The 21,764-nt window shown below is 43.9% G+C and overlaps 2 protein-coding genes across 2 annotated transcripts; one reads left to right on the top strand and one right to left on the bottom strand.

The window, feature by feature from the left end:
- The first annotated feature begins 3,314 nt into the window (after positions 1-3,314).
- On the top strand, positions 3,315-5,718 carry LOC123187164 (UDP-glucosyltransferase UGT13248). Its single transcript, XM_044598936.1, has 3 exons — positions 3,315-4,036; positions 4,689-5,073; positions 5,191-5,718. Exons 1-3 carry the CDS (start codon positions 3,335-3,337, stop codon positions 5,526-5,528), a joined length of 1,425 nt encoding a protein of 474 aa, XP_044454871.1. The 5' UTR covers positions 3,315-3,334; the 3' UTR covers positions 5,529-5,718.
- A 1,326-nt stretch (positions 5,719-7,044) lies between these two features.
- Positions 7,045-8,071, bottom strand: LOC123184426 (senescence-specific cysteine protease SAG39-like). The gene is made up of 3 exons (XM_044596551.1): positions 7,895-8,071; positions 7,637-7,696; positions 7,045-7,362 (listed from the first exon to the last, which is right to left on the bottom strand). The coding sequence occupies exons 1-3, from the start codon at positions 8,069-8,071 to the stop codon at positions 7,045-7,047; spliced, it is 555 nt and encodes a 184-aa protein (XP_044452486.1).
- Between the last annotated feature and the right edge of the window lie 13,693 nt (positions 8,072-21,764).

Here is a 21,764-nt window from a genome sequence, read left to right as displayed (position 1 = left end):
ACGCCGCTCCTGTGTTGGATCCGTTGGGAGCGATGCGCCCGCCATCGTCCGACTTTGTCTGCTCGCCCCCTGAAAGCCCTATGGGAGTGCTGCACTACCGTCGCCCAATTTCTTTGCCGCCTTCATATTAGATCTGGGTCGGCGTCGACCTTCTAAACACTCCATGCATTGCCGCCACAGCTGCATCTGGCCCAGACGCGGGGGATGCATGCCAGATGGGCTGATGCCCAAGCGCGGAAGACTGCCCAGGCGCGGAAGACGCATGATTGAATGGGAGTCCCTAGTTGGGCCGGCCTGTTAGTGTTGTGCAGTCCTCGCTCGCTCGTTCCAGCCGCCCTATAGCGCCACGAGGTACTGTAGCGGCGAGAGGTACTGTAGCGACGAAGCATTTAGCGCTGCTGGTGCAAAATTTCGAAAAACAGTTCATGAATTTGAAAAAACAATTCACAAATTCAAAAAAAGTTCATGAATTTGAAGGAAGCACAAAAAATTGAAAAAACGTGAGTTTGGAAAATAGTTATCGATTTTGACAAAAAGTTCACCAAATACAAAAAAAAGTTCATTGAATTTAAAAGAATCATCGATTTTCAAAAAAGTTCATAGAATTAGAAAAAAGTTCATGGAATTTGATAAAAAGTTGTCGAATTTGAAAAAAGTTCATCAAATTTTAAAAAAAGTTCATCGAATTCAAAAAAAGTTCGTCGGTATTGAAAATAGTTCATCAAATTTGAAAATAGTTCATCGAATTCAAAAAAAGTTCATGGATTCTGAGAAAAGTTCATCGAATTTGGAAAAAAAGTTCATCAATTTTCAAAAAAGTTCATCCAATTTGTAAAAAAGTTTATTGATTTTGAAAAAATTACATCGAATTTGAAAAAAAGTTCATTGAATTTGAAAACGTTCATCAAATTTGAAAAAAAGTTCAACAATTGTTTAAAAAAACTAATAAATTTTTGAAAAAATCATCGAGTTTGATGAAAGTTCATGAATATAGAATCACGAATTTGAACCAAGTTCGTGCAATGAAGAAAACAAAAAAAGAAAAAAGGAATAAGAACCGCGACCTGGGAAAGAATAAAACAAGGTAACATGTATTTGTACACAAGTGAGTTAGTGTCCTACTGGTTAGTGCGGTGCGGTCTAGTGTCCTAGTGGTTAGTGCGCTGCGGTCTCCATGAAGAAATTCTTAGTTCGAACCCCGCTGGCGCACTCGCCTTTTTTGCTTGGGTTTGAAAAATAAAGGAAAAATGGCGCAGGATTCGCCTCATTGAATTAACGAGACAGAAATTTAATACCACCTCGAATATATTTTAAATTTAAACTGAAAGCGTAAAATCACGAGAAAAAGCGTATTGTGACAGTGAACCTATGGAGTCAATCCGTACTTTATTATTAGGGATAGATTAGGGAGATAATTGCAGAGACTAACATATATTAGCATATTAGTGGAGTGAATAATTAAATTTAAACTGAAAGCGTAAAATCACGAGAAGAAGCGTATTGTGACGGTGAACCCACGGAGTCAATCCGTGCTTTATTATTAGGGATAGATTAGGGATATAATTGCAGAGACTAACATATATTAGCATATTAGTGGAGTGAATAATTGCAGTATAATTTTACTCATATTACAGCCATTTTTGGACATATATTACTAGCAAAAATACCCGTGCTTTGCAACGGGAGAAGAAAACATATCACAGCCGCTGCTTTGCAACAGGAGAAGAAAACATATTACAGCCGCTAGCGGCCAACCACAACACCTCGACGAGATGTCGTGAAACAATAGCTTCGTTGAGATCAACAAAAGACTCTATTACCATGACATGTAAATGTCTATATTTTGGCGCCAATGATTTATTATGCACTCGTATGTACCGGGTTCAATAGCGGCAACTGTCAATTTATCATGTATTTACTTTATTATTAAGCATATATGTTTTTGTGGTGTGTGTCTAAACTGTGTATATATGTTAATCCAACATTGTCCAATCCTTCCTATCTATGTGTAGTGTTTGTTTCCTTTTCAGTACAGAGTCAAATTTAACCTTAAATAAAAAATATACAGTACAGTTTCAAAATTGTGCATAATTTATAGAACAAACGCTCTTTTTTTGGGTGATAGTATGTGAGCTAAACCGTCCGCGTGATGGACTGGGGGATATTTACTCGAAATTGCACATTTATTTAAAAAACACGACGTGCAAGGAGATATTTATTTTTGGGTCAACAATGCTGCTAGCTAACACGTACGAAATCAAATCGCATCGCTAGCGGTCCAACATCGTGTGTCACCCCACACGCTACGCCGCGGCCGTGTACGCCCAACGCCGCTGGGAGATCCCTGGCTTCCCACGAGCCGCCAGTGGTGCGACCCTGAATCTCGTGGTCAGTTGTTCCTTCGTTTCCTCCACATGGAGCACTGTAATCTTGATTTCAACTATTCCTTCGATTCCTCGTGTAAATCTTGATTATTTGCTCCTTCATGTTTTCTTTCGTTGAGGATCCCTCTGCTTGTAGATTTCGAGGCGGCTTGTTTTCAGGCAACTCACGGACGTATATGAATTGGTGTGATCAGATACAGATAAGCAAGATGGGACTATTAATTTATTTGGAGAACGAATCTTCGTTCAGCGTCAAGGGACGGGACGGTTGGTTGTGATTTCAATTTTCCGTGGTTCTAGGCCTCACGTGGCCTGTGGCCCAGGCCCGGAAAAAAATTAAACGTGGTTTTTCTCCTCGCATTGTACTGTTTAGTACCACCTCAAATATGTTTTAAATTCAAACAGAAAGCATAAATTCATGAAAAGAAGCATATTGTGACGGTGAACCCGACAAAGTCAATCCGTGCTTTATTATTATTATTATTATTATTATTATTATAGGGAAAAAGATTAGGAAGATAATTACAGAGACTAACATAAGTATTAGCATACTAATGGAGTGAATAATTGCAGTATAATTTTACTCATATTACAGTCATTTTTGGACAAATTTTTATACCTAGAATTGTGGACCTCGGTTACATCAAACTGGGTCCGTGAATACGTGACAAATAAACAACAAATATGTCCATATCTCCCCTGGGTTTTTGTGTGGACACGATAGATTAGATTACTCCGTCTCTATCCTGGAAAGAGAATAAACTAGTACAACTTTTTATACGCATGCGGTCGAGAATGCAGCCGCACCACCTTCCCGGTTCCTTCCACTCGTCAGTGCATGACACACAGACAGGAGCGTGGCAACAAATTTGACCATTCCCAAGAGAAACCTTACGCGCCACTCTGCATCCAACTTTCCATGCCTATTTATCTTTGAGCAAACACTATGAATGAACGCTGTCAACATGGAGACCACGGGCACCACTGGCTCAATCCTCGGCCATGGAGCAGGTGACGGCCCGAGCGTCCTCCTTCTCCCGTTCCCGGGGGCGCAGGGCCACACAAACCCGATGCTCCAGTTCGGCCGCCGCCTCGCGTACCACGGCCTCCGCCCCACCCTCGTCGTCACCCGGTACGTGCTCTCCACCACCTCGCCCCCTGGCGCGCCGTTCCGCGTGGCCGCCATCTCGGACGGCTTCGACGCTGGTGGCATGGCGTCCTGCCCCAACTACGCGGAGTACTTCCCGCGACTAGAGGCCGTCGGGTCCGAGACGCTGCGGGAGCTCCTCCTGTCGGAGGCGCGCACTGGGCGGCCAGTGCGCGTGCTGGTTTACGACCCTCATCTTGCGTGGGCGCTGCGGGTGGCGCGGGCGGCCGGCGTGGCCACCGCGGCCTTCTTCTCCCAGCCGTGCGCAGTGGACATCGTGTATGGGGAGCTCTGGGCGGGGCGTCTGGCGCTGCCGGCGACGGACGGGCATGCGCTGCTCGCGAGAGGAGCGCTGGGCGTGGAGCTTGGGCCAGAGGACATGCCGCCGTTCGCGGTCGCACCAGAGTCGCAGCCGGTGCTCACAAAGACGTCGATTGGGCAGTTCGACGGGCTGGAGGACGCCGACGACGTGCTCGTCAACTCTTTCCACGACATCGAGCCAAAGGTACGTCATACTTTGAGACTGGTCAGCTCTGCTTTAATTATCTAAGTTTTGCAACAAGAAAGAGACCACGTGACTTAAAGAGGTCGTTAGGAATTAATCTTACGCATTCGGCACTGATGAGAGCAGAGCATTCTAATTTTAGTTGTGTATTTTCATTTTCAGATGCTAGAAAACCAGATGGTAAAATTGCTTCCTTAATTCATTTGAAATGTATTAATTTATATGTATTTTTAGTGCAAAATATCTTAACAAGAGAACCCTACATTGCTTTTATCAATTAGCATATTTCTTTTTTCATTTTTCATTTAAGAGGAGTAATGCGCTACACAAGCATCGTAGACACATAATTTTTCATTTCTCATGGAGTGAGCTATGACAGGGTGTGTAAGGAGGACACATCTATTACGTTTCTATAATCTTCTGTTCCACATTTCTAACGCAAGGATGGTGCAAAATGACAAGTCCAGTGTAAATTATTGGAGGTGGCATAAGGGCCTCATATATATGCTACCAGCACGTCACATCAGATTGATGATGTGATGATTCATACGGGTAGGAACGAACGGTCCTGTCAATATGATGTTTCTATGCTTGATTATATTTAGTCCATTTCACAAAGAATTTGATATTTGAAATTTTGCCAACTGAGCAGGAGGCAGAGTACATGGAGTTAACATGGAGAGCGAAGATGATAGGTCCAACTTTGCCATCATACTATCTTGATGATAATCGCCTACCATCCAACAAGTCGTATGGTTTCAACTTGTTCAGTGAGGGTGTATCGTGTATGGATTGGTTAGACAAGCATAGCATTTCCTCCGTTGTGCTTGTATCCTATGGTACTGTCTCTAACTACGATGCAACCCAATTGGAGGAGCTTGGCAGTGGACTATGCAATTCTGGCAAACCATTTGTTTGGGTTGTCAGATCCAATGAGGCACACAAGTTATCTGAAGAACTCAAGGAGAAATGTGAGAACAGTGGATTAATTGTTGCGTGGTGCCCCCAACTAGAAGTTTTGTCACACAAGGCTATCGGTATGGTTACACACATTACATTTCTTTTACTTTTTTATGGACAAGAATATATAAATGCTTTACAAAGTAAACAAAAATGACAACACTTTAGATCTAAATTTATGAACATACATGTAGGTTGTTTTGTTACCCACTGCGGATGGAACTCGACATTGGAGGCAATTGTTAGTGGTGTTCCTCTTGTGGGAATCCCACATTGGGCTGACCAACCCACCATCTCAAAGTATGTGGAGACTGTGTGGGGCATGGGTGTGCGAGTGCGGAAGGGCGATAAAGGATGGCTAAAGAGGATGGAGGTCGAGAGGTGCATTAGAGAGGTGATGGACGGAGATAGAAAGGATGAGTACAAAAGAAATGCTGCAAAGTGGATGCAAAAGGCCAAGGATGCAATGCAGGAAGGAGGAAGCTCAGATAATCATATTGCTGACTTTGCTGCGAAGTATACTTCAACTTGAAGTCATACCAATGCATTTTTTACTTCAAGTTATGAAATTAGGCATTCACTCCAATGCTACAATTCTTTTAGAGTGAATGAAATTTTGTGTAAGTAGAGTGTCTTCTCACCATTTAGAAGGATGTTCAATTTCTGATGTACTAACAATATGTGAACAATTGATTACAAGTTATAGAATCAATTTGAATAAATTATATGGAGTCTATAAAAGTATTGTCATAGCAACTTTCACTTTATTAGTCTATGTGTATTCTTAGTTTTCCACACAATAAAACAGTTCCCTATAATCTATACCAATATATATTGTATGAGTTTTGAATGTGTCCAGAGCATCGATCTTGATTGTTGATATCCTCAATCTAATGGTTGAAAGCAATGGGATTCTCATGAACAGTACCTATCAGCTGCTTCCAATGTATTTTAGGACCATCGTGTTTTAAAAAGTGCATGCCGCTCAGGCCATGCTGTGTTCAGCAGCGACGTGCTGAGTGGCTTGGGATCGGTCTAGAAAGAGGACAAGAGAGAGAAGAAATCTAAATTAAACAATTAATGAATCTTACCCTGCTGGTTATTTTCCTTTGTGTTTTACAATTCTGTCACCAATCAATAGGAATTACACACTTCTAATATTTCTTTTTACAACAATAATATTCCTCAATGCATTCATACATAGAACGTATTATTTTGCATTTCCTTTTTGCAGCATAGCCTAATGCTTTTTTCTATCACCAAAAAACACTTATGTTGACGTCCACGTGCGTGCATACTAGTATATTAATGTAAGAAGATGATTTTTTGTTCATCCTAAATTTTCATCAGATACATATTTTTATTGGTGCACAATTAGGAGTTCTGTAACTTTGAGTTGAAGCTGAATGCCTAAATGTATATGAATAAAAACCCATAGATGTTTCAATTGATCAGATACACAAAAAGACACATGAAAGATTAAAAGACAATATCAATGAACATCATAATTTAAGATAACATAATCATATTCCCTACGTCTTGCCTATGACCTCATCATAAGGTATCGTGTGTTACGCTATTCTTGGAAGTGGAGTTTTCTCATAATCTAGTTGGAATGGATTGATTCCTTTGAAATATTGCATGTTGTATCCTCTGGTGATATAAATCACTAGTAGGATGCTTCCAAGTCTATTAAGACATTACATTCTTATAAATACCCGAGGACACTATTTAGAAATCACACAGACATTGAAATATTTTAGCCATTTGAAAGCTTCATGGAATATACATCTACATAATTCTCTATCGATTGTTAAAACACAATGTATCACACATGGTATTAAATTACAAAGTATAACAATGTACAGACATAAAGATGCATTACACATATGAACTATGCATTGTACTTGGGGACCTTAGTGTTTTGAGAACTGTGCATATGTATGATTGGGTGGAATTTGGTGATCTTCTTATTTGGTGGGGTACGAAGGCTCTGTGGCAAGACCACACATGCCCTTCTTGTCTGCAATGTCCTTCTGCATTCTCAATTACCCATCTTCGCCCCAAGTTGTGCCCCATGAATTCTTCATTAACCAATAACTTGTGCCATCACTAGTCTTTCCATATCCAATGGCTGCAATTCCATGGTCCAAATCAGTGCCGCATGAGCTAGTCATCACCTCACCAGAGTAAAATTGGAATGTCATGTCGTCTTCGTCGACAGCTACAAACACTGGTTGGTTTGCAACTGCCATCATAAGGGAACCCTCACTATTGGCAGGCACATCCTCAAAGCCGGTGCTGGTTGCAGCACTATTGGATCCAGCCTTGCACTTGCCATCAGTTGCATTATATGTGTAGCTGGACTCCATGGTAAGTCCTCAGTCCTTGATAATAAATTTCAAGGCATCATCCATGAGTCCTCCCTCGCAGCCTTGATCTTCACCTTGAACATCACAGTCAACCAACTCTTGCTCCGACAGTGAGATTAACTTGTGTGTTTTCAGTTTTACAATACCCTCTGTCGCGGCAACAACAGAAAATGCCCAGCAATAGCCTAGAAGTAATTGTGTTGTTATAGTGTCATCCAAGAAAATATTACCATGTATAAGCAATGCATCACAATGTGTTATGACTTACCGCACTAGCATTGATTCTTGATAGGGGTGACAGCTCCCTTGGCCCTCCAGTCCATCGTTGCTGGAAGGGCATCAAAACACAAATTCTCATACTTGAATCCTGAAGAAAGAATTCTCATGGAGTTTGCTTTGAACCCCTTGTTTGTGTTGGTTGTCCTGAACTCATCATTGGTGATATCAGCGAATTGGTTGACGCCGAGCCAGAACTTGTGAGTCTGGGCATTGAACTTTCAATGAATTCAACGCTGGCTTTGAAAACCTTGAACCGGCGCGCCTTCTCTGTGGCGTCCTTGTACACGCGGCCGTACTGCGCCATCCATTTCTCATGCTTGATCACCATCAATAATTCATTGTTCAGCTCACGAGTTGCAATGACAGTTCCGCATAGGCAGATGCAACCCAGGATGGCAAGGAGCAAAGCCCTGTGGATGGCCATCTTCAATTATGCACCGAAATGCCTTTCTTCTAGTACTGTGTACTCTGCTTTGGTTTGGTTTGTTGAATGGAAGTTTGTGGTATATATAATGTCATGCACATGTTAAAATAGGAGGTATAGAGATACGGTACTTGTAGGAAGTTTTTTGTGGAAAAGGGCTTGTGCGTTGCCGTGGAGTGTGGTGTCCAGCCAGATGTTATAAAATTTAAGTGCACAGGGACTAGGAAGTACGCGTAGTGCACATCTGATAGTGATTGCTGCCTATTTGTTTTCAGGAGTCTACATCTTACGAGAAGCCATTTAAAAGATTTATTAATGAAACAATAACCTGCTTGTTTACTCCAGGAGTCTGCATCTGAAGAAGACTGTGGACGTGACGTGCAGTATGTACTCCCCGTTTTTATTTACTCTGAATACTAGCTTTGAATGAAGTCAAACTTTATAAAGTTTGACCAAGTTTGTGTAAAACAATATGAACATTTACAGTAACAAATTTGTATGATGTGACAATATATGCAATGATGAATCTAATGATATACATTTGGTGGTGTATATGTTAATATATTTTCTACAAACTTGTTGATAGTATATAAAATTTGACTTCAGACAAAACTAATTTGCGGAGTAAATTAAAACGAAGAGAGTACACAAGAATCAAGTAATTGTGTGCTAAGATAATGAATAGCCTGCCTGATAATAATATACTGTTTGACAAGAGTTGTCTTAGTTTCTCAAGATCGGATTTTCAGCCATGAAATTTCCTTCCTGACATCCCGGCTTGCATTTTGCTCTTAGTCACTAGGGAAGGGAGTAAATGGACTTTGTGCTTGTTCGGTCTTTACTTTTCTTTTCACGAATACGTGGAGGCGTATCATTCCATTGATATAAAGAAAGAGTGAAAAGGGTACAAGGCCCCAGCGATCTACGTACAACATAGGGCGTAGATGGGACTGCGAGAGCAGAAGACAGGCTGCTGACAGTAATTACAAGATTTCCCCAAACCCTAAAACCCCTGGCGGCGATTAGGGTTTGGCGTGGACTCGACTTTGCCCAACGACTCGTCGCCGGTGCAAGAGGAAGAGGAAGAGGCTAGTGCTCCGGGCTCATGGTTGCGCCTAGCGCCGCGGGCTCGGGGGAGAGGGGAGCGATCCCCAGGCGGGCTGCACCACCAGAAGGAAACTCGAGGAGGCCTTGGGGAAACTTGACATATCCGAGGAAGAGGCTACTCCTCTGATCCTTGACGATCGCGTCGAGGGGAGGCCGACGAAGTGGCTGTGGGTCGGGAAGGTGCTCCACCGGAACCATCTACACATCCAGACCATCGCTAATGCACTTCGGCCGACATGGGGCAACCCGCATGGTTTGAAGTTTAGATCAGCGGGCGTCAACGTGTTTGTAGCAGAATTTGAGAATCAGAGGGACAGAGATCGGGTGTGGGGCGGCTCGCCATGGCATATCAGTAAGAACGGCGTGGTGATGGCTGAGTTTGACGAATGTATGCGGCCTGATAAGGTCCAGTTTGATCGTCTGCAGATTTGGGCTAGGGTTATGGATCTACCCTATAACCTAATGGATGAGGTGTGGTGGATGCCGATCGCTAAGCAGATGGATAAAAACGCCTAGTTTGTCAAGTTTGATCATGATGGTGGTTTTCCGCGGGCAAGGATATCAATTGAGGTAGACAAGCCTTTGAGAAGGTGGATTTTGATCGATTCTGCCAGGAGAAAGAAGACGGACTTGTATGACATTCAATATGAACAGTTGCCCTATTTCTGTTTCTCCTGTGGTAGATTAGGGCATTCAGAGTTCAATTGTGTTACTCCAGGCTCACGCGATGACAAGGGTGAGCTGCCGTTTGGCTCTAAACTCCGTGCGTCGGATGATGCAAAGAAGTCGCCGGCCAGCGACAATTCCTCCAGGGAACCAAAGTCTCACAACAAGCCAACCACAAAGAATTCTAGTACAAACAAGGAACCTGGGGAGGATGTGACATCTCCTATGAAGAACAAGCAGCCACCGAAGCGAAAAGATGCTCCTCATCAAGTTTACAAACCTGTGGCTAAACCTTGTTGCTTATAGATGGGAGTTTGGTCGATCTAGTTGGGAACGCGGGTGCAAGCATCAAGGACCCAACCACAGCTAGCAACGATACAGAGGGAGATAACTTTGCTTGTGAACCAAAGAAGAAAAAGCCTACACCAGATAACTCGGCAGAGACCGCGTCGCTGTCCTGCCAGTCACCATGAGTGTTTTAAGCTGGAACAATCGGGGGCTTGGGAACCCCGAGGCAGTTCGGGAGCTTCGCAGTATCGTGAAGCTTGAAGGCCCCTCCCTTCTCTTTGTAATGGAAACTAAAATCAAAGCAAAAAGAGTTGAGGATCTGAAGTTTACGCTTGGTTTTGAAGGAAGTTTTGCAGTTGAAAGTGTTGGCCTTAGTGGCGGCATAGGTCTTTTTTGGTCCAGAGATGTGACCGTTGATCTGAAAAATTTCAGTAAGAATCATATTGATGTACTGGTTCATAGCAATAATCAAAACACTTATGTTTGGCGTTTTACTGGTTTTTACAGAGCACCGCGAGCGGAAGAGAGACATCACAGTTGGTGGTTCTTGCGTACTTTGCATAATATACCACATAGTGCCTGGTTGTGCATGGGAGATTTTAATGAAACTTTGTATGCATGTGAGCACTTCAGCAGAGCGGCACAATCTGAAACACGCATGAGATCATTCAGGGAGGTTGTGGATGAAATTTCTTTCCAAGATCTAGGCTGGTCTGGCTCGGCCTACACATGGGATAATCATCAAATGGGAGAAGCAAATGTCAAGGCACGGCTAGATCGAGCTTTCGCGAACGAGGAATTTCGGCAGTTTTTTCATCACATACGGGTTCGACATCTTCCTTCAGTTGAGTCTGACCATTGTTTTGTAATAGCAGAAATTAAAGAGGTACTGCCGGATCGGCCTAGGGCGAAGAAACAATTCCGTTATGAAAACGTCTGGCAGACTCATACAGATTATGACCGCCTAGTTGAGGTGACATGGCGGGGCATACCACGGACTCCGGGCCTCCAAGGCATTGCATCGGCTCTTGGTACTTTGCAGACAACCCTAGAGCCGTGCAGTTTGAAGGAGTTTGGGTGTCCGGCACGTACTATTAGACAACCCCAACAACGTCTGAACTGTGTTCGGTGTCAGGCTATAGGTACTGGGCCTTCAGATGAGTAGAAAAGCATTGTTAAAAACTGAAGGAGGCCTTGCATCAAGAGGAGATTTGGACTCGACAGCGTTCGAGAGTTCCGTGGCTCCGTGAGGGCGATCGCAAGCAGCTCAGCGCTAACGTATGAATAAGATCTCAGATCTTCACGGAGCTGATGGCACGGTTTGCGCTAGTGGAGATGAGGATAAGGTGGAGGTGCAAACCTTCTATCAACAACTTTATGAATCACAGGGTTTTGCGGATCCCCAGCTGTTGTTATCACATGTGCCAGTCAAAGTGACACAAGCGATGAACATAGAACTATCCAAACCCTATTCCCCGGAGGAAGTCAAAGTGTCACTGTTTCAAATGGCTCCTTCGAAGGCACCCGATGTTGATGGTTTTACTGCAGGTTTTTATCAGCGTCATTGGGATCTACTTGGTAATGACGTAACCGAGGCAGTGCTTGATTTTCTCAATGGGGGGGGGGGAGCTGCCATCGGGACTGAATGACACTTCTATTACCCTCATCTCCAAGGTTAGACACCCCCAATCAATTTCGCAATACCGTCCTATCGCATTGTGCCCAATTTTGTATAAGATTGCTGCTAAGGCAATCACCAATCGCTTGCGATGTATTATGGATGAGGTTATAAGTGAAGAGCAAAGTGCTTTCGTTCTCGGCCGCCTCATTACTGACAATGTGCTAGTTGCGTATGAAAGTGTACATACGATGAGGCGGAGGAAGAAGGGCAAGAATTATTCATGCGCGGTCAAGCTCGATATGATGAAAGCATATGACCGCGTTGAGTGGCATTATCTCGAAGCTATACTAACTCGACTTGGCTTCTGTATGAGCTTTGTTAGATTGATAATGAAGTGCGTCTCCTCGGTGCGCTTCTCGGTGCGTGTCAACGGTGAACTTTTACCATACTTCACACCATCCAGAGGTTTCCGACAAGGTGATCCAGTTTCACCATTTCTTTTTCTGCTATGTGCGGAAGGATTTTCCTCGCTGTTAAAATATTACAGTGGAGTAACCATAGACAGGGGTCTGAGGGTGAGTTATAGATCACCATGGGTCACACATTTATTATTTGCGGATGACAGTTTGATTTTCATCAATGCAAGTAATCCAAGTGCTCTCAGACTCAATGAGATTCTCAGGATTTATGGAGAGGCATCGGGCCAAAGTGTTAATCGTGATAAAAGTTCAGTATACTTTAGTACTAACACTCCTGATTCGTTGAGGCAGGTTCTGCAAGCAACATTAAATATCCACGTGCAAGCATTCAGTGAGAAATACCTGGGGCTCCCTACTGCTGTGGGTCGGATTACCAGCGGTACATTTGATCATATCAGCGAAAGAGCTCGCGGGAAAATACAAGGCTGGTTGGAAAAATTATTGGCGTGTGCAGGTCGAGAGACTCTTCTCAAATCTGTCGTTCAATCAATTCCTACTTATCCAATGAGTACATTCCTACTGACCAGGAAAGTTTGTAAGAGTCTTACTTCGCCAATGGCCAAATATTTTTGGAGTAGCTCTCTTGACAAGAAATCATTGCATTGGGTGTCCTGGAAGGAGCTAGCTACACCCAAGTGCAAGGGCGGGATGGGGTTCAGAGACCCGCATCTTTTCAATCTTGCTATGCTGGGCAAACACGGATGGCGATTCCTCACCAACCCGAGTTCCCTATGTGCAAGAGTTCTGAAGGGTCGTTACTTCCCCGACACTGACTTCATGAATGCTACTATACCAAAGTCAGCGTCGGCCACATGGAGGGCGATCATGGCGGGGAGGGAAGCCCTTCGATCCGGACTGATCTTTCGAGTGGGCGATGGCTCCTCCATATCAGCCTGGAACGATAAGTGGATCCCAGGTACAATATCTATGTCTCCTATGTTTCGGCCTCAACATACAACTATTGAACGTGTGTCTGAGCTTATTGATCCATCTAACTGGTCGTGGAGACAAGAGCTTGTTCGGAATAATTTCATTGCGCCTGATGCTGAAGCAATATTGAACATCCCTATTCGGCAAGGAGGTGGAGATGATTTTCTTGCATGGGCATTTGAAAGATCGGGGAACTACACTGTGAAGTCGGCGTACCGTGCTCTCGTGACTCAGAAAGAGCGTGTTGCTCTAGAGGAAGGGACGGCTACCGGGACCTCAGAGGATAATACACAGATGTGGAAATCCCTATGGAAATTGAATGTCATTCCGAAGGTGAGAGTGTTCTGGTGGAGGGTTCTTCGTGGAATTCTTTGGGATGAAGCCACTCTTAACCATCGACATATTGCAGAGATTCGTCGATGCAAAGTTTGTTTGGCTATGGATGCAAATCTGGAGCATGCACTCATACACTGTTCACATGCAAATGCTTCTGGGAGGAAGCGGCTGCATGGTTTGGCCTCAGATTGCCTCGTCTTCATCCAGACTCATGGGCGCGGGATATCACATGTGATCTTCGGTTTACAAACGATGACCGCGCCAAGATCACCACCATAATGTGGTCTATATGGCACTCCCGGAACCGGATCAAACATGGCGAAGAGGGAAGGAATCCTACGGCTACGATCAGGGCCACTGAGGAGGCGATCGCCCTTCTTCATCTACCACAGAGAGATGCGATGATTTTGCCTGGTTTCGGCTAGAGACCACCTGATGAAGGTGTTGTCAAGATCACCACGGATGGAGCCTTAAATTTGGCTGATGGCATGGGCGGTGCGGGAGGGGTGGCTCGATCCTCTTCGGCGCTCCTGGGAGCTTGGTGCAAACCATATTTGGGTATCTCTGATCCCTTGATTATGGAGGGTCTGTCACTGTGAGACGGAGTTCGGTTCGCTTCTCTCCGAGGTTTTTCACATGTGATAATAGAAACTGATTGCTTGGAGATGGTGACGCTCTGGACCACTCGCCACAATTCTCGTTCAATTGTGGCTCCTTTATTAGTAGAGATAGGAGAGCTATGTAATAATTTTACTTTGTTTGATATTCAGCATGTAAACAGGTCAGCTAACGTCCTGGCGCATCTTTGTGCAAAGCGTGCTTGCACTCTGAATGTGACCAATAGCTGGCTTGAGGAGACTCCTAGCTTCATGGTGACCAGACTCTTGGCTGATTGTCCTAAGAATGCCTTCATATGAATAAAAAGCTCTCTGATTTCCCCGCAAAAAAAAGACACGAGAATGCTCAGCCCCTAAACAGAAAAGAAATCACTCTCGCGACATCAAACTATCTAGCCCTTCAGCTCCCGCCCGAGCCCAGTTGTGTTCGTTTCTTTGATGGTATGAACCACCCTAGAGTGCGTCTCCGTTGTCGAACACCTAAGGGTTGAGATGCGTCCAAAGGGACCAGGCCGAGAAAAGGATCGGCGAGGCCAGTCCCTTGCGCATGCTGGTCGGAGAGTTGTGGATGGCGTAGGCTCACCAGCAAAGGAAGTCTATGGCCGGCAACCGGCAGGGGGATTATTGACCTAGACAAGCCAAAATATCATGCCATACTTGACGGGAGAAGGGGCAAGCAATGAGCAGGTGTTGCATGGACTCCAAACCCTGATCGCAAAGGATGTAGGAAGCGTGGTGTGGCAGTGCATGGTGGGCGAGGCGCGCGGTCGTCCAACGTCGACCAAGCGTAGTCAGCCAGCTGAAGAAGCAGATGTGCAACGATGCTCAAGTCCTCCGCATGATCCACCAGTGGGGTGACCTAGAAGAAGAAGAGAACATCGCCGAGTAACAAGATTTGGCAGAGTAGCGTTGGTTGTCCGTCCAGTGCTGGAGCAAGGCATCGGGAGTGGAAGTCAGCTGGATCTCATGAAAGCAATGCCAAAGGTGCACGTACTCTGATCATGGAAGCCGGTCCAAGTGCTTTGCAAATGTCCTGGATCGAGGCACGCGCCGAGAGCCCATTGGCGATAGAGCGATACTTGCGGCAGCGCTGAGGCACTGGGAAAGCACGGATGTGAGCTGCGTGACAGACTGCCCATGGATCCATCTATCGGTACAGAAATGGTAGGTTTCGCCATCTCCAAAGGCCCAGGATGTAGTGGCGTTGAAGATCGCGACGGTTTCTAAACCTGGTTGCTCCTTGTGCCTCTTTTCCAAAAAAAATGGACTTTTGTTCAGCTGAACACCTTCGAAATTCTAAGACAACCATGTTTTGTTCCACAGTTTACTTAGTCCCTCCGCCCCATACTAGTTGTCGCTGAAAAACATATTTTTACTGCTAGTATGAAGGGTGTATGGTTTGTTTACCCAAAATACTTGATCTTTACACTGTAAGGTCCGGTGGTTTCACATAAAAGCTTTTCCTTGAAAGGAGAAGACTCTGGCCGCAGCATCATGACGATGCACAAAGCCATTTGGTTTTGCATAAAAATAGTAACACATATGATCAATACTGCTCGGTTAATTAATTGGTCATGCCAAAATTGAGTTGTTTTTATGAGATGGAATAAAGCCTATGCACTAATTATTACATTCTCAACTGTGATTTTGCTGTATTTACGAGATTAGACAATGCATGAGTGGCGGTATGGAATCAAACAAGCAAGGAATTGCTGCTGCAACCTGCCGCGGCTCTATACATGCAGCACCATCAACACAGCAGCTTGGTCTATACATGCTGCGATCTCAGCCGCTTGCACAAGGTAGGTGGCTTAGGTACTGCAGAGGTATTCCGGCGCCGTGGCCTAACCAGCTACTGTACTTTGAGGGAGTAAGTATATGAAACCCGCCTCCCTACTGTCAGCAGCAGCCCCAAACGCTATGTTGCCCAATGCTCGATATCCGGAGCGTACACAGAACTGTCATTAACCGACCGACATTGGGTCTTTTATCACATCTGTATATCCGGATGACTCTCAATCCTACACCAACGCAGTGCACTACAGTGTAATGCCAACTACAAGATTTATCTTGCATAAAAAAATAAATTACTTAAATTTGTAAATGATGCCGGATGTACTAAGAACTACGTAAATATATTTCAGCTGGTATGTACGTGATATCGTCAAGCACTCTCTCAAATTTATAAAGAGGGCAACCGTGACCTGTACAAGCCATTCACCAAACAGAAATACTCTTGAGTGACTATGCAGTCCATAAAAGGACAATCAATAACTCTATTTTGATCCACATAAGTATTTCTTTTTTGTACACCATGGGTGGAAGATATGTTGATCAAATATGTTGATCAAATATTACACAACTGTAAGTCGCATGTATGAATTATCTGGGTTTTCCTAGTTTATAGTTTTTTCAAGGCGACTTTACTGAAGTTTGATTTAATTGTGTGGTTAACTATTTTCTTATTCTCAGCTCATCAAAAAGTAAATCATGTTCTGTATGGCTGAAAAATGAAAATAATGTTATGTTTTTGTCTCCTTTTCTATCTTTTATAGCCCCTGTCATGCGCTTTGTTAACAGGACAGTTCCTGAGACAAGGTAATCCGGCAGTGTGTATCTATGATGCGTGAGAGGGTTGGGATGTGGTGCAGTTTTACTATCCTACCAGTTCATTAACGTCAATCTCACAAATACTAGGTAGTCATTGTCAAGATGCATACATGGCGAACTAATATTTAATAAGCAGTTTACTCAAGAAACCTCGTACTCCCTCCGTCCCAGTTCGCAAGGCAAAATCCCGAAAACTATTTGTCCCAAAATCTTCCACCCCCTAGGCACATTTGTATTCAATTTGGCACTAGTAGTCCATCAATGTTTGCATGCAAAAGCTGATCCACTCCTCTTTCACCGTGGAAAACCACTCCACTAAATCTGCATGCACCACAACACTTACTCCTCTTCCCACGCTGCATGCACCACAATTCTAATGCGTGTTGGAGTACTTCCTCTCATCTTCCTCTTCCACAATGCAGTGTGAAACTGGCGCTAGACTGGGCTGTTCGTCTACGTAAGTCCATGGCTATATAAAGAAATCTGGGAGCTGCTTTCGTTTGAGTTTGGAACGAAATCCTTGCGCGCGGAATCAAATCTCTGGTTTAGGAAAGAAATCTGGGCGCGATAGCAAAATTGAAGGGGAAAATATCGCGCCGAAGGAGGAAGGAGCGCACGAGGCGGAAACAGCGCGCGGGGCAGAGGAAAATATCGCGCCAAATCAATTAAAGACTAGAAAATAAAGTTCTTTTCACTTTCCAAAATAATTGCAGCGCCGATGGTTAACGTTTTTATGTGGAAAATCAGAGCCAATGGAAATTCACCTTGGGCCAAGATATTTGAAAACTTTGCCTTGCGAACCGGGACAGAGGGAGTAGCATCTATGGTCTAGCCACACATACTTTTAAATTATGTCGATGACAATTATCATTCTCAAGCTGTGTCTTGGTGTTCTTGATAGTGACTACAATGGCTTGTCCAACCTGTAGATTCTTGCCAAAGAGGAAGGTCCTTCCACCCCACCGAGATTAAATCAATGCGATCCTCAGGGACCGCTATGTACGCACAGATGAAGATGGCGCCCCTTGTTGTAAGGCGTTCTCTAGCACAGCCTGTTTCATCAGCCTATATGCCACGGAGCCGAGCTAACTTCTTTGACAATCTCTGAACACACACACACACCGGGACGCTAAACTAAGCCTGAACGCATATTGCTTATTCTGCGCTCCGGCTAGAACGCACGGTCGATGTCCTGCTAAACAAAGCCAACTCTGCATGCTTAGTGCAGTTGCCTTCCACTTGACCGTTAAATAGGAGTAAAATACAGTCAAAATGTTAACCACTTTACTACAGCCGCGCTTCTAATTTGGACAGATGCATTCACAGAAAAAATGGCCACGTGCAATTGTTTACTATGCCCATCTTAATTAGGGAACGATGTGTGGTAATCCAAAGTGGTCACTCTAGTAATTCATTCATGCTGTGTTCACTTTTGAGTGCATGGTAACACCAAGTGGTAGTTCTAGTAAATCATTTATTTTCTTGGAGCAGCATGGTCTTCTATGGCTCTATAAGTCCATTTTTAATTATACAGTAATATTCACTGGTAAGTCTAGTAATTTATCCATTCATCCCAAGCAATGGAGCCTTATCTAGCCAAGTTCTGTCCACTTTTAGTAGCGTGGTAACACCCAGCGGCAGTTCTAGTAATCAATTAAATCCACCCTTACGTCCCCTCCTGTATTAATGTGTGGTAAAAGAACGTATCAGTTTTACTACTGAATACTAAATGTGTTACCATCAAAATAATCAACGCCAACTAACTCCATCTGTGTACATCTCCTCTATGTAGTGGTGGGTGGTAAAAGAATCCATTGGCTTACTACTGAACATTAAGTGTATTACCATGAAATCGCTAAGTAGTAAAAGAGTCTATAACCTTTACTATAAAACAAGGGGTGTGTTACTATCAAATCTCATGTTGATTTTGAGTCACCAGCAAAAAGAAGATTTTGAGTCGTAAAATGATTTATCACTTTGCAGGTTGACCAAGCAAAAAAATTAGACGTGAATCATTACTATGTGTCTTAGTATTTTACGAGCACACGCTTGCACGTATTCTACACTAAGCGTACCATCGGATTCTATACTAAGCGTATCATCGGATTCTACACTAAGCATGCATATATATCAAACAAATTTATACACTTGGAGAAGAACTTTAGTAACATACCATGAGATGGCGGCCGGTAACATTGGTCCTTGACAGACGGGTCACAAATAATGGCACCCGGACGTAATCATTACGTGGCAGAAGGTTGTCAAAGAGGTTGTTGGTCTCATCCTCGCTGAGCCTAATTCTGTGGGAAAAGATTGTACAATCAAATGGGTCCTCCTCATCACCATCCGTGTTGAGATAGATAACATAAACTCTAGGCCTTCTTCATCTTTAAGGAGAAGAGGATCAGTTGACCCCAATGAGACGATTATGTGCGAGGGAACGATCCCATCCATCTTCTCCCATCTCAGTCGTTCTTGGTTCTTTCTTGAGCTGCATAGTGTAGGGCCCCCAGGAGCCTCGAAGAGCACGACGTCTTCCGTAGAAATCAAACCTCACGTTGCATGGGAGGATTTGTGTAACAAAACACAAAAAACATACAATTTTAATGGTAATAGCGAAAATTGAAAAAAGGCATATCCTATTAGAAAATAAGGCTTGTTACCACTAAAGAAACACAACACCAATGGAAGTAGATGTCGAACAAATGTCCTGTTGCAAGGCTACAGGCGCACCTTGACCTGCAAAGTTGACATCGTGGTGGTGGCACCATTCTACAAAACAGCATATCAATTTTTACACTACAAAAAAATCATCCATGACAAAAGCGTATCACCGGATTCTAACACTATGTAAATTGGATTGTACATTCACCACATCAATTGAAGATTGGACACTAAAAAAATTCTACACCAATAATAAATTTCTACGCTAATAAAATCAGGTTCCACACTAATAAATCAAATTCTACAAAGTATAATCGGATTAAACACTACTAAATCAACACACAAGACTAGCATCCCGGTGCCAAACTGAAAAAATCTACACTAAGTATAAAATCGGTTTCTACACTATGGAATCAAATTCTACTAAGTATAGTCAGATTCAACAGTACTAAATCATCACAAAATACTATCATCTGATTCTACACTAGGACATATTCAACACTAAAAAAATTATACACTATGTATAAAATCGGATTATACACTACTAAATCACATTCTAATAGGTGTAGTTGGATTGTAAACTACTAGATCTAATTCTACACTACTAATTTCTATACAAATTAATGAAATTCATGGATTCCATGGCATCTGCGGGAGAGGGGGCACGTGGGGAGGTGGAGAAGCGGCACGATGGGAGGGGATCTCACCCGCTGACCCAGAGGTGGCAGTTGCCGCGCTGGTCTGGCAGAGACGAGCGGCGATGCCGAGAGAGGTCCGGAGGTGACGGAGGTTACGATTGTCGAGGGGGAGTGAAAAGGACCAGGTGAATCGGAATGACTTAAGCTTTTTTTTACTGGGAGATGTAGACATGAGATGGACTAGTCATGGCATCGACCTAACAGGCCACACCATAACAAAGTATAGCCCAAAGAAAGAAACTCAGAAAATAGCAATGTTGTGCAAAAAGCGTACATCGCCAGCACTAAGGGTATAGCGATGGCCTACCATATGCCAACGCCACCACTATTTGGAAAAATAGTGTTGGTGTTGATTGAAAATGGAGCGCCACCAACTAAAGTTGTGGCTAGACATTTCTCTACTAGTGGTAGAACTTCTTAATGCAGCCAGTATTAATGATTTCCCATGTGATCAATATTAATGTTACAATGATGGCCTCTGTTTTGTTTTCATGAGAAAGGTACAAGGATGGCAGTCATCACTGCTATCTTTTTTACTATAATCCCACAGATTAACAAGTTCTTACCGATTCCTGGTCCGTATCATATGAAAGGCAACGGGAAAACATAGAGGTGTAGATCTTTAAACAATTTCGAGGAAAGAAATCCCTTCGGTCAAGAACAATCTTCCCCCAGAAGTTACTTGGTTGTAAAAGTTGGTGTTGTTGAATTTCTTGACGCATCTTAATCCTCTATGTTGAATGGCCATTGGTACAAAAAGAAGATTAAATTATTGGCAATATGATATGGTGGAGTGTTTAACCGAAAACTACCACAACTCGACCTAACCTAACAAAACACTACCACTTTGAAAACAATTACACGAAGCTTCCACTTTTCTTCTATTTTTTTTCCTAAAAATTTCCAAGTCGGAAAAGTGGTCGATTCGAGCCTTTTAAGCTCTATTATGACATGCTGGGACCACCAGTCAGTGCGGACGTGGCAACTCCGCTATGTTGACCATTATGAAAAGTGGGACCCACATGCTTGTCAAACAAATCTGCTTTCCCCCAAAATTAAAGTTTGGATCGAGATCGAGCCCTCTGGGTGATCCCTGTACTCTTGGTCAACGCTTGCCGGGATGGCCGTAGGAGCAAGCTGGATCCGTCAGTCTTCGTCGGAAGGAGCAGGACATCCGCGCCTCCCCTTCCAGTCACAGCCGGGCTGCCTGGAGGAGGTTAGCTACGAGGAGCGTGACGTCCATGCTAGCTGGGCTTCCGCCAGAGCTAGCTGGCCACTGGGCTAGATGGCTGGCCTCTGCGTTGGCTGCCTACCGCACCGCCGACCGGGTTGGCCGCCACACTAGCTGGCCTCTGCGCCGCCAGGCATGCTGGCCTCAGCACGAGCTGGCCTCCGCGTTGGTGGGCTACCGCACCGCCGGACGGCTGGCTTCCGTGCTGCCGCGCTGGTTGGCTGTCGGTCGAGCTTGCCCAAGGCTGCGGCGGTGTGCTTGGAGCCTTGGATTAGCCTTTTTAGTAGAGGTTAGATTAGCCTAACTACTAATTAGTTTAGGGTTAGATGGGCCATTGCCCAGTGGGCCCATGTGATTAGATTATTCTAACAATTAATTAGTTTAGGATTAAGTCAATGACTAAATTTATAAAAAATCTAAAAACCTGAGAAATTTTATTGAGACTG

The sequence above is a fragment of the Triticum aestivum genome, chromosome 2A (genome assembly GCF_018294505.1).
Source record: "Triticum aestivum cultivar Chinese Spring chromosome 2A, IWGSC CS RefSeq v2.1, whole genome shotgun sequence".
NCBI lineage: Eukaryota > Viridiplantae > Streptophyta > Magnoliopsida > Poales > Poaceae > Triticum > Triticum aestivum.
This window is presented reverse-complemented; position numbering and strand designations above follow the sequence as displayed.